At 46.4% G+C, this 12,792-nt stretch overlaps 1 protein-coding gene across 6 annotated transcripts in view; it reads right to left on the minus strand.

The window, feature by feature from the left end:
• Nucleotides 1–12,792, minus strand: part of Snx31 (sorting nexin 31) — a 48,887-nt gene that overhangs the window by 17,585 nt on the left and 18,510 nt on the right. For all 6 annotated transcript variants that reach the window (XM_085679103.2, XM_085679100.2, XM_085679099.2 and 3 more), the window contains 5 exons: nt 8,150–8,260; nt 6,052–6,142; nt 5,057–5,144; nt 3,773–3,842; nt 535–627 (listed from right to left, as the gene is read on the minus strand). In XM_085679103.2, coding sequence (XP_085535229.2) covers nt 535–627; nt 3,773–3,842; nt 5,057–5,144; nt 6,052–6,142; nt 8,150–8,260 — 453 coding nt within the window. The remainder of the gene's footprint in view (nt 1–534; nt 628–3,772; nt 3,843–5,056; nt 5,145–6,051; nt 6,143–8,149; nt 8,261–12,792) is intronic.

Genomic DNA, 12,792 nt, shown 5'->3' on the forward strand with positions numbered 1-12,792 from the left:
ACGATATCTCAACCCCAAAGGAGAACACTCTACCGTTACGTAAGGATGTGGAGGAGCTATATTAATTAACTAGGCCAAAGGCTCGATATACTGTATGTTTTCAGAGTTCTTACACAGTAAACTTTTCCTAATTATAGAGCCAGAAAGATCAGGGAAGGCGTTTCCGTTTTCAGTGCTTGATGGGTTTGTGACTGATAGCAACACTCAATGCTTGCATGTGCTGGAGCTCGGCTAGCGTGTGCTGGAGCTCGGCTAGCGTGTGCTGGAGCTCGGCTAGCGTGTGTGGGAGCTCGGCTAGCATGTGCGGGAGCTCGGTTAGCGTGTGCTGGAGGCTGGAGCTCGGCTAATGTGTGCTGGAGGCTGGAGCTCAGCTAGCGTGTGCTGGAGGCTGGAGCTCGGCTAGCGTGTGCTGGAGGCTGGAGCTCAGCTAGCGTGTGTTGGAGGCTGGAGCTCGGCTAGCGTGTGCGGGAGCTCGGCTAGCGTGTGCGGGAGCTCACTTTCAAGGGACAGCTCTTGGTACAATGCATCACTCACCTCTGTTTGATTCTCTTTCTCCTGGAGTGCCTTCAGTTCCTCCCTCTGAACCTGTGTGGGTTTCACCCATTCTATTTCAATGTCCTGTACTGCCTTAAAAACAGCATAATTATATAATTAGTAACCTTAGTAAAAATTAATTAATCTATATAAAGGGCTAAAAACCTAGACCCAAATGGATCTACACAATGGTTTGACAGATTATAAAGGTTGTCTTTTTGCTGTTTTGTTTTGAGACAGGGTTTTTTAAAAAATTTACCTTTATTTTATGTTCATTGGTATTGTTTTGCCTGCATATTTGTCTGAATTAAGGTGTTGGATCCCCTGGAACTGGAGTTACAGACAGTTGTGAGCTGCCATGTGGGTGCTGGGAATTGAACCCCAGGTCCTCTGGAAGAGCAGTCAGTGCTCTTAACCCCTGGGCCATCTCTCCAGGCCTGGGATAAGGTCTTAATATTGAGCATCTTTATGTAGATCAGACCGGCCTCAAACTCCACCTCCCAAGTGCCTGGATAACTGGATGCACGGCCACAGGTGGCCTAGTGTCAATTAAATTAGCAAGGAGAAAAGATTGCTCTACAGTTAGGACAATAAGAATACTTGGCAAAGACAGTCAAAGTAACTTCGGTACCATCCAGTCAAATAACTTCCTAAGAGATGAAGGTATAAAACTCCATTAAAAGGCAGAAAAGGGGTGGGGGAGATGGCTTGGCAGTTAAGAGCATATGCCAGTCTTAAGAGTATGAGATGGTTCACAGGCACCTGTGACGTCAGATCCAGGGGACCCGACACCTCTGGCCATCGCAGCCATCTGCCCTTCCGTGCACAAACCTGTACGTGAACATGCACATGTATGATTTTAAGAAATGAATTTTTTTAAGTAGAAAATTAAAGATGAACATGTTTATCTTGATGGAAAGACCATCTTTTTAAGATACGATGGCAGAATGCAGAAATAATCATATGTAGTTATACGTAAATACAAATTTCTCTGCACAAAACACCAGAAACAAAACTAAAAAGCAAGTACTAAACCAGGCAAAGGGTTAACATTTACAGAGAACAACAGGACACACGTAAAAGCACCAAAAACGGGCCACAAATCAATACTGACAGTTGACGAAGAAGATTTCCAGATGGCAAATGCATACGTATACACAGTCTCACTGGTAATCAGAGGTTTTGCCTCTGGACTGGACAAGGCTAAAACATGCACAGTTAGAGCTGCCGGGTTGAGAGAAACAGTGTGATATACAATAGATTAAATTCATACAACTTTCTAGAAATTTGACAATACAAATCTAAAACCACATATAAGATTCATAAATATAAGGAGCTGAACACAACAACCCCAGCACTCAGGAGGCAGAGGCAGGAGGGTCTCTGTGAATTCAAAGTCAGTCTAGCCTATATAGTATCTTCCAGGCCAGCCAAAGCTATACAGTGAGTATTAAAACAAACAAAACCAAAAAGGTGTGGGGAAAAGTATATCGATAAAGCTATTGTGCTATTGTATATAAAAATGAGATAGTTTAACTGATGGTTAGCAGCAAACACACACAAAAGTCCGTACTCAGAATCTGCGGGTTCCACATCCTTGGACTGAACGTGCGGGGGTGACAGAGACGTGGAATCAAAGCGCGTCTACACAGATGTGCACCCACTGGTATGTTTCTCATCACTGTTTCCCAAACAAAGCAGGTAACAACTGCTTGTATGGAATTTTCATTAACTCAGTGTTGTACATAATCTAAAGGCTTAAAGTTCACAGGAGAATGCGTGTGACTTCTGTGGGAATGCCACCCCATTTTATAGGAGGCTCTTGACCGTCCCTGGGGTCTGGTGTCTTCTGGAGAGACGGTACCATCCCCTGTGGACACCGAAGGAGAGCTGGATAGTACTGATTAGGCATCAGGCAATATTCCTGTGTTTTCAAGTCCTCTACCCTGTGAGGTAGTACATTATGAAATACCCCCAAATAGGAAACTGAACTGGTGTACAATCAAATGTTTGGTTATGCTAGCTTTCAAAATTATCTAGGATAATTAACAACATGAGGAAAAGCAGCATGCTATTTATATATGATAAGAATACTAAGTTATAAACAAGTATAGTAACAGGCTTCAATTTCTTTAAAAAAAAAAATGGAGCCAGGCGGTGGTGGCACTTGTCTTTAATTCCAGCACTCGGGAGGCAGAGGCAGTCGAATCTCTGAGTTCGAGGCCAGCCTGCTCTACAGAGTGAGTCCCAGGAAAGCCAGAGCTACACAGAGAAACCCTGTCTTGAAAAACCAAAAGTAAATAAACAACCAAAAAAAATAAATAAAATGGATCTTAGGGTTGGAGAGATGGTTCAGCAGTTAAGCGCACTGGCGACTCTTCCAGAGGACCAGGGTTCGATTCCCAGCACCCACAACTGTCTGTGACTCCAGTTGCAGGGGACCTGAAATCCTCATGTAGACATACATGCAGGCAAAACAGCAATGCCCACAAATGAAAATACAAAAATTTTAAAAAAATTCTTTTAAGTGGGTCTCATGTATTCCAGTCTGGCCTTCAACCTCCACTTATGAAGTCAAAGATGACTTTGAGCCTCTAAGTCTCCTGCCTCTACCTTCCGGGTGCTGGAATCACAGGCATGCGCTACCATACCTACTTGGTTTGTTTTGTCCTGTGTGTGAGTGTGTGCCTCTATGTATGCATGTATGCATGTGTACATCATACATGTGCCTGGAGGTTGTCAAATCCCTGAACGTAAAATTTGAGTTGTCAGCCACCACGTGGGTCCTGGGAACAACCTGGCTCCTTGGCAGGAGCAACGAGTGCTCTTGACCCCTCAGCCGTCTCTCCAGCCCCTGCGCTAACCGTTCTTAAGTGTACAATTGAGGACCTTTATATACATTTGATGTTGTATAACCGTTCCCACTATACGCAGCAAAACCTTTCATAGCTCCCGATAAAGACTCCAAACGGGAGGGGAGAGGGACTCATGAGGCAGACAAATCAAGTTCCCCTGGGCTCCACAGCAAGGCTCCATTCCACGTAATACAAACCAAAGAAGGGTGACAAAAGAAAACAAAAACATTGCACCCCCATTAAACAATAGATGTCCTTTCACCCCCTGCTCCCAACCTCTGGAAACTTCTGTGTGGTGTCTCTGTGAGTCGCCTACTCTACACAGATCCCCAACTGCTAGGGAAATGTGCAGTTCCAGCCCCAGCGGCCTACACCAACCTCACCTGCATGTACAGCAGGTCTCCAGCCGCTCTGCAGTCCATCAGCATGGAGTCCAGGGCGGGGTCCAGGTACCTGCACGATTACATGATCCCAGATGACACACCTAGGGCTGTATCCTAGGTGTTCGATGCTCTAGAGAGCAGGGGTCCCCCACCCCGGGAACTGGGTCCCCTTCTTCCATAAACCTATACCACTGTTCTTGCCTAACCTCTGATGTATTCCTGTTTCCCTTCTCTGTCCTCGGCCTGTTTCCTCTGTATTGTGAGCTTTTACCTGGTCTAGAGTAAAGGTCACACATACACACAGAGAGAGACAGAAAGAGAGAGACAGACAGACAGAGAGAGAACTCTAAGGGAATAGTGTGTGTTCCTGTTCACACTTTATCTTGGCCACCAAGTCCCTCAGTCCATTCCCCCGTGTGAAACACCTGCCACAACCACCGCCCCACACGTGTTCATCATACTCCGGCCACCCACCCCGCACGTGTTCATCATACTCCGGCCACCCACCCCGCACGTGTTCATCATACTCCGGCCACCCACCCCGCACGTGTTCATCATACTCCGGCCACCCACCCCGCACGTGTTCATCATACTCCGGCCACCCACCCCGCACGTGTTCATCATACTCCGGCCACCCACCCCGCACGTGTTCATCATACTCCGGCCACCCGCCCCACACGTGTTCATCATACTCCGGCCACCCACCCCACACGTGTTCATCACCCACCCCACATGTGTTCATCATACTCTGGCCACCGCCCCACACATGTTCATCATACTCCATCCACCCGCCCCACACATGTTCATCATACTCCATCCACCCGCCCCACACGTGTTCATCATACTCCGGCCACCCACCCCACATGTGTTCATCATACTCCGTCCACCCGTCCCACACATGTTCATCATACTCCATCCACCTGCCCCACACGTGTTCATCATACTCCATCCACCTGCCCCACACGTGTTCATCATACTCCATCCACCTGCCCCACACGTGTTCATCATACTCCGGCCACCCGCCCCACACGTGTTCATCATACTCCATCCACCCGCCCCGCACGTGTCGCCCCCTCTGCCTTCAAGGAATATCACAGTTAACACATCTGATCTGCCTGGATTATCAACACATCCTTCCGTGACTACAGCCAGTGGCCAGTTGCTCAGCAAAGCATGGTCAGCAATTTCTCGCTGCTCTGTTTCAGGCTGCTCCACCCCTCCTGCCTCTCAAGCCCCGTGAGGCTGACAGATTCTCAGGCAGTGGCTTCTCTCTCAGGTACTCACCATTTTCTGAGTCCTATCTTCCAGTCTTCTGCCTCGGAACTCTGAAGACTACTGTAAGGTAGCTCAAAGTCAGCCAGCTTCTTCACAACTAGCGAGGGAAAGGCAGTGTGGAGGTCAGGCTACGCCCTGCTCCGAGTTACCCCACATTGTATAAAACTGTTCTTTTCAGTCCATGCCTTGCTCTTAGAAAGTCCATTTTACATCATTTTGTTGTTTGTTTGTTTTGTGGTTTACTTCATCTTGAGGGTGGATGATAACAAAGTCAAGGCAGACCACACACCACCATCTGTCTTACGTCACCCATCCAGCACAGACTGAGAAATGACTTCTTCAGAGCAGAAAGGGGTCTGCCCTATCAGGATGAACTGAGGTCATAGGGGCCCATGTGTATATTAAAATCACATTGGGGAAACAAAGCTCCAAAACTTAATAGACAGTAGAAGTCCCTCACCTGGATCCTATAGAGTGATGAATGTCTCTCAGTACTGATGCACGCCCCACACCAACCTGTCACCTGATTCCCCCAGCTAACTGTCCCTTAGTCATCAGTATGCCATGGCTCCCCGAGGCTGACGGAGTCCCCTCGGCTGCTGTCTGCCTGTCCACATGCTGTTTGCCAATCTGGACCTCCTGTCTTGGTTCTAGATCCACTTCTGCCGTTCCTTCTCTGCAGCCAACTACATCTTTACTCTCTACCCTGTCTCCTGAGGTCTGGTCTACAGCAAAGTCTCCTCCCTCTGCTGGTTCAGGTCTAATCTTAGCAACACTGACTCAACAGCATTTTTGTTACCCATTTCTTCAACCTCTGTATCTTCCTGCTTTCTCTTTAACCTGTATTCATTGTGGGACCCACACATAGAAAAACACATAGAGAGGTATTAACCGTGTTCTGTTGGGTATATGATATGAGAGTTAATATTAGTAATTAAGATAAGGAGTAAAGAAAGCCCCTGCTCACCCCTGCCCATCCTGTTTGCTCCACCTTTCCATCTTACCAGAGAGCTTGCCCTCTGGGAAACACTGGAGGAGGAACAGGCCGAAGTACCCCAAGAGCTCTGGATATAGTCCAAGTTTCTGCGCCACCACCTGCGCCAGAAGCAAGCAAAGGGGAGCATTGGGCAATGGCCATGCTTCCAGGCTGTGGTGGCAGAACTGGAAGAGACCAGTACACACCGGCAGCAAGTGCATTGCAGGCCAATAAACACTCAAAGAAACGTTCTGGAATCTAAAAGTCATTCATATTTGTTACAGCTTGAATCTGAAACGGCCTCCACAGGCTCTTGCATTTGAAGTCGTGGTACCCAAGCTGGTGGTGCTGCCTTTAGGGATCATGGGAGCTGGGACATGGAGTCATTGTCATTTGAGGGCCTGGGACCAAAAGGCTATGGGCCAGTTTTACTTTTAGCCCAGATTTTCTCTCCTGGTCTACTAGGACGTGAGAAATCACTGCTGTACATTCCAGTCACTGTGGACGTCACCGTGAGCATCACCGTGATGGACTGCACCCTACCAGACCGTGAGCCAAGACAACCCTTCCTCCCTGAAACTCTCTGTAGGGACATCGAGAGAAGTAGCTAATGACACGTTTGCTCCAGACAATCTTGGGGACCTAGGAAACAAGAGTGGATAGAATCCAAGCCAGTGCTACCTCAGGGGACACCCTGGGCCCACTGGGACTGGGCTGTCCTGAATGGATCTGGACGTATGTCCTGGGTTATTCTAGTGCTTATTGTCGGAGGGAGGACAGCGGCATTCTCCGCAAACATCCGACCCTGGGGCTTGCACTGCTGTGTACACCAAGCAAAGGGCACTTCCCACTGTTTGGTGACATTTAAATGTGCCCGTGCTGGTACCCTCCTTTGGCACCCAGGCCTGCTTCTCTGTGATGCTTCCTGCCATGGTCAAGTTTAACTCACCATGGCTTTGGTCCAGCATAAACGTCAGACACCATTATATGTAACTTACTATGGCCTTGGCTCCGTGGGCACCGGCAACTCCAGGTCCAGGGTGCTCCTCTTTGACAACAGCTGCCTTTCATTTTCAACATCGGTGGCTTCATATTTACATCCACCTCCATTTGCCTTCCCCTAGCAGGGACCAGAGACCACCCTCTCCTCCGCCTAGCTACACATTTAAGACTTGGGAAGACAGCATTCTCTCAGCAGCCCAGCTGGGCAGAGGGATACAGCCCAGAAGGCAGAGCTGCTGACAGCCACATCGGAACTGGGAGAATGTTTTTGTTATCCTCAAAATTACTCAGACTCAGGTCAAGCCCTTGGTGCCCAGCATTAGACCCTATGGAAAGCAGCTTCTGGGGGTGCCCAACATTAGACCATATGAAATGAAGCCCCTGGGGGTGCCCAGTATTAGATCCCATAAATGCAGCCCCTGGAGGTGCCCATCATTAGATCCCATGAAAAGTAGCTCCTGGGGGTGCCCAGCATTAGATCCTATGGAATATAGTTTCTGGGGGTGCCCAGCATTAGATCCTATGGAATACAGGTTCTGGGGGTGCCCAGCATTAGACCCTATGGAAAGCAGCTTCTGGGGGTGCCCAGCATTAGACCCCATGAAAAGCAGCTCCTGGGGGTGCCCAGCATTAGATCCTATGGAATGCAGTTTCTGGAGCTTCCCGGGTGTGAGAGGAGAAGTCTTCAAGAAAGACTGCCTGCCCTGTCAAAAAAAGAAGTGCCCCACCACTCCCTGCCAGGCTCGCCTGCCAATACCCACTGGGTATGCCCTGTTCCAGACTCTGCCAGGCACCACCCTCCTGCCTATTCCCATCCACACAGCATCCTGAGACAGAGCCTTCTTCATATTACCAGAACCCAGCCTGGTGAGCGCCAGGGAAGTAGCCACAACCGTAGGAGAACCTCAGAGGTCTCGAGAGGGTAAAATCAAGGAGCCCTCCCACACCGAGGATGGGCTAGACCTTGGCTTTCTCAGTCAGTTTCCCTTTGAGGATGATTTCTGTGTGTCACCTCTGCAGATAAATCATCCACAGAGTATGCGACAGACAGGAATCACATCCAAGTTTCCACCTCATAAGACCTGCTTCTGCATTCCCCGGAGCTGAAGCTAAGCAAAGTTTACCTCGAGGACCCTTTCGGCTGTATCTGATGTTAGAACCTCCACGTTAACGCTCTTTCCATTGGGCAGAAATACATCCAAAGCGGCTTTCTTGGTGGTGACGTTCAATGTGTGCTATAAGTAAAAGGGCAGCCGTCAGTTTCACATCCATCACAGAGAGAGCCAGCAGTCCTTTCCTGTCCCCACTGTGTGCAGGGAGCCAGGGCTGAGGAGAGGTTTAATGGAGTTGTCTCTCTTCATGGGACACTGCAGTGCACAGTCTGGTAAATTTCTTTCTATAACTAGAGATTTTTTCTGTCACCTCAAGTCATCAGAGTCCACGAGCCAATCTGAGCATCCTTTGCTGGTACTTCCATCTCTCTAGTGAAGTGCTGATTGACAGCAACCCCTCAATGTGTATTTGTTGAGTGTAGAACATAAAATGAGATAAGACAGGACACGTGCCTAGCAGGACCACCTTCCCGATTCGAACTTAATTTTCTTTTCAAACTTTTATACCTCTTTTAAAGACACTGCCGAGAATCTGCCCTGTTTGCCTTTTGAAGCTAAGATGAAAACAACATAAATAGAAGCCATCTTTGAAAATTAGAAAATAGTCCCAGGCCTAAACCCAGGACACACTGAGTGTCTGTTCAGCATACATAACAAAATGGGCCGGGTCACGATGCGACCAAAGGCCTCAATCCATTCTGCATAGCCTGTCTCAGGGAAGTTCATCCCAAGGGCTTAGCCAAGCATGACTCAGGGACCATCTGAAGAGATACAAGGTCACTAAAGTCTACCTTCCAGTAGAACCGGGAAGAGGGAACGGGCCTAGCATCAGACACAAGAGTGCTGACCTCTTACGAGGCAGCAATGCGCCACAATCCTCAAAGGGTTTTGGTTTAATCCTCCAAACAGCCAAAAACAGGAGCTCTGTTCCCCACTTTCCAGCTGGAGAAACTAAGATGTAAGAAGCTAAATAAACTCAGGGTTGCTGCCATGTGTAATCCTAGCAGTTGGGAGGCAGAAAACAGGAAGGTTATGAGTTCAAGGCCAGTCTGAGATACATAGTGAGCTCTGTAGAAAAGAAAGGAGAATAGGAACTGGGAAAGAGGAGGAGAAGGAGAGGAAAAAGGTCAAAGAAAAAGGAAGGGAAGGGAAAGGAAAAGGAGGAGAGAAGAGGGAAAATAAGGGGAGAGGAGGAGAGGGGAGGAGAGAGGAGAGGAGGGGAAGGGAGGGGAGAGTTTGAATGCATCATCCCAAGTCACAGAAATCAAAATATCATCGCTTGCTCCTGAGCCAGATTCACCATCACCAAGTCAGATCTGCAGCTGTTTGTCTGAATGTATAGAAACATTTAAAATACCCGCTCACTGGAAGAAGCGCTGTGGCTTAAGCATCACCGCTAGACAGAGAAGGTTGTGGGGTCTTAGGGTGGAGGATTAATGAGTTAAGGCTCAGAGACAAGACCCATGATCCAGGAATAACTCAGACTCCAGAGACTTAACGACAGCCCCTCTCCAGCCAATAACATCAGCCTATAGCTAGTCAGGAGACAAGGGCCAAGGAACTGTCAAGAACTGAATCAATCAAAAAATTGCAAAAGAAAAGAAAGCATGACCAACGCATGGACATACATGTGCAGAGGAAGCATTAGGCCCTGCAGATAAAGATGTGGTGGCGCTACTAAAGGAACATGTCTCCATATGAAGATCTCAATGAGAGAGAGAGAGAGAGAGAGAGAGAGAGAGAGAGAGAGAGAGAGAGCAGCTAAACGGTGGGAAAATGAACGCAACAGTGAGCTCGCAAAGTTCATGGGAAACAATGGAAAAGAAAAATAACGTCATTGCCAAAGTGAACACTACATCAGAACCCAGAAAAGAGACACCACAGAGCAAAACTACGAGGTAGAAAGCTTTTATACAAAGCTAAACAATCAAAATCCCAAGGCCCTAAAACTAGGCCAAAATCCTTTAAAATTGTTGGAAAAATTAATACAAAACAAAACTCTATAATACTGATAGCCCACAAGAAATATCTTCTTAAATCATGAAATCAAAAGCTGTAATGTACCCCTACAAGAACTTGTCAAACTTATCTTCATGTGTACTGGCCTTCAATAAGCCACAAGATTTATAATACCTTAAAGAATTGTTTTCTTTTTAATTCTGTGTGTGTGTGTGCATATACACACACAAACGCACGCACACACACACACATGCACGCACATGCACGCACACACATGCAGAAGCCAGCTGTGGCATTAGATCTCCCTGGAACTGGAGTTACAGGATATTATGTATCATCTGGCATGAGTGCTGCAACTCTAACTAGGGTCCTCTGCTAGAGGAACAATAAGTCTTCAACCACGGAGTCAACTCCCCAATGCCAGACTTCAAGTTTTAAAAATCAAGTTTTGGGTGAACTCCACAGGAACAGGCCTGAGGCAGCAACCTAGGCCAGAGCAAGACTGAGGCAGCAAACTCCACAGGAGCAGGTACAGGGGAGCAACTGCTGAGGGGGTGGGCCAGTGCCAGAGACCTCTGCAGGTTCAGCCATGAGTCTGGGACCTCTGAGGAACTAGGCCTGAGCCAGGACCTATGAGGGTCCAGGCGTGAGTCTGGGACCTCCAAGGGGGTGGGTAGGAACTAGAGACCTCTGCAGGTCCGGATGTGAGTCTGGAACCTCTGAGGGAGTAGGCCTGAGTCAGAACCTCTGTGAGACCAACTCCAAGCCAGGGACCTCCACAGGAGGGGATCCAAACCAGGGACATTTACAGAAACAGTTCTGAGCTGGCAAACTAGACCACAGCAGTTCTGAGAGAGAACTCCATGGTAGTGGAACAAACCCCGGTAGTGCTGAGCAACCTCCAGGAACATGGAGTGACCATGTATCTTATCAGATCATCATGCTTTAAAACTAGAAGTCAACAGGAACACTAATTCCAGAAAGCCCACAAACACATGGAAATTAAACAATGCTCACCTTAATCATCAATGGGTCAAGGAAGAAATAAAGGGAGAAATTAAAGACTTTCTAAAATTCAATGAAAATTGAAAATGACCACACAACAAACCCAAATTTATTAGACATAATGAAAGCAGTGTTAAGAGGAAAGTTCATAGCACTAAATGCCTAAATAAATAAGCTGGAAAAATCCCACACTAGTGAATTAACAGAACACTTGAAACCTTTAGAGCAAAAAGAAGCAAACTCACCTAAGAGAACTAGAAGGCAATAATCAAATTGAGAGCTGAACAAAATAGAAACAAAGAAAACAATACAAAGAATACAAAACAAAGAGTTGGTTCTTCGAAAAAATCAACAAAATAGACAAACCTTTATCCAAACTAACCAAAAGGCAGAGAGAGAATATCCAAATTAACAAAATCAGAAATGAAAAGGGGAACGTAACAACAGACACAGAGGAAATCCAAAGAATCATCAGGTCATCTTTTGAAAACCTATACTTCACAAAATTGGAAAACTTAAAGGAAATGGACAACTTTCTGGATAAATATCACTTACCAAAATTAAATCAAGACCAGATAAACAAATTAAATAGACCTATAACTGCTAAAGAAACAGAAACAGTCATCAAAAGTCTCACAACCAAAAAAAGCTCAGGGCTAGATGGTTTCAGCGAAGAATTCTACAAGACTTTAAAAGAACTAATACCAATACTCCTCAAATTGTTTCACACAATAGAAACAGAAGAAACACTGTCAAACTCTTTTTATGAGACTGCAATTACTCTGATACCCAAACCACATAAAGACATTACTAAGAAAGAGAATTACAGACCAATCTCACTCATGAACATTGATGCAAATTTACTCAATAAAATACTGGCAAATCAAATCTAAGAACATCATGATCAGATGGTGGATGATCAGAACCATCATCCACCATGATCAAGTCGGTTTCATCCCAGAGACGCAGGGATGGTTCAACATAGAAAAGTCTGTCAACGTAGTCCACCATATACACAAACTGAAAAATAAAAACCACATAATCATCTCATTAGTTGCTAAAAAAGCTTTCAACAAAATACAACGCTAAAAAAGCTTTCAACAAAATACAACATCCCGGGCTGGAGAGATGGCTCAGTGGTTAAGAGCATTGCCTGCTCTTCCAAAGGTCCTAAGTTCAATTCCCAGCAACCACAAGGAAATCAAGGAAATACAAATCAGAAAAAAAAAAGAAGTTGAACTGTCACTATTTGCCGATGATATGATAGTTTACATAAGCGGTTCCAAAAATACTACGAAGAAACTTCAACACTTTCAGTAATGTAGCAGGATACAAGATCAATTCAAAAAAAAAAAATCAGTAGCCCTCCTGTAAACAGATGATAAATGGGCCGAGAAAGAAATCAGAGAAACAGCACCCTTCACAATAGCCACAAATAACATAAAATATCCCAGAGTAACTCTAACCAAACAAGTAGAAGACTTGTATGACAAGAACTTTAAGTCTTTGAAGGAAGAAATTGTTCAGTCAAGGTCCCAAGTACAGGCACAAAATGTTTCCACGTGTGCAAACGGAATGGAAGCTGCACTGAACAACTATGGATTACCAAAGTTCCAGCCTAGGCGGTGAGTGGGTGTGGCTCCTGGTCCACAGAAATGGGGCTGCTTTATGCTACTCTGTTCGGGCTGGAT

This window comes from Myodes glareolus, chromosome 19 (genome assembly GCF_982192425.1).
Source record: "Myodes glareolus chromosome 19, mMyoGla1.1, whole genome shotgun sequence".
In the NCBI taxonomy this organism is placed as follows: domain Eukaryota; kingdom Metazoa; phylum Chordata; class Mammalia; order Rodentia; family Cricetidae; genus Myodes; species Myodes glareolus.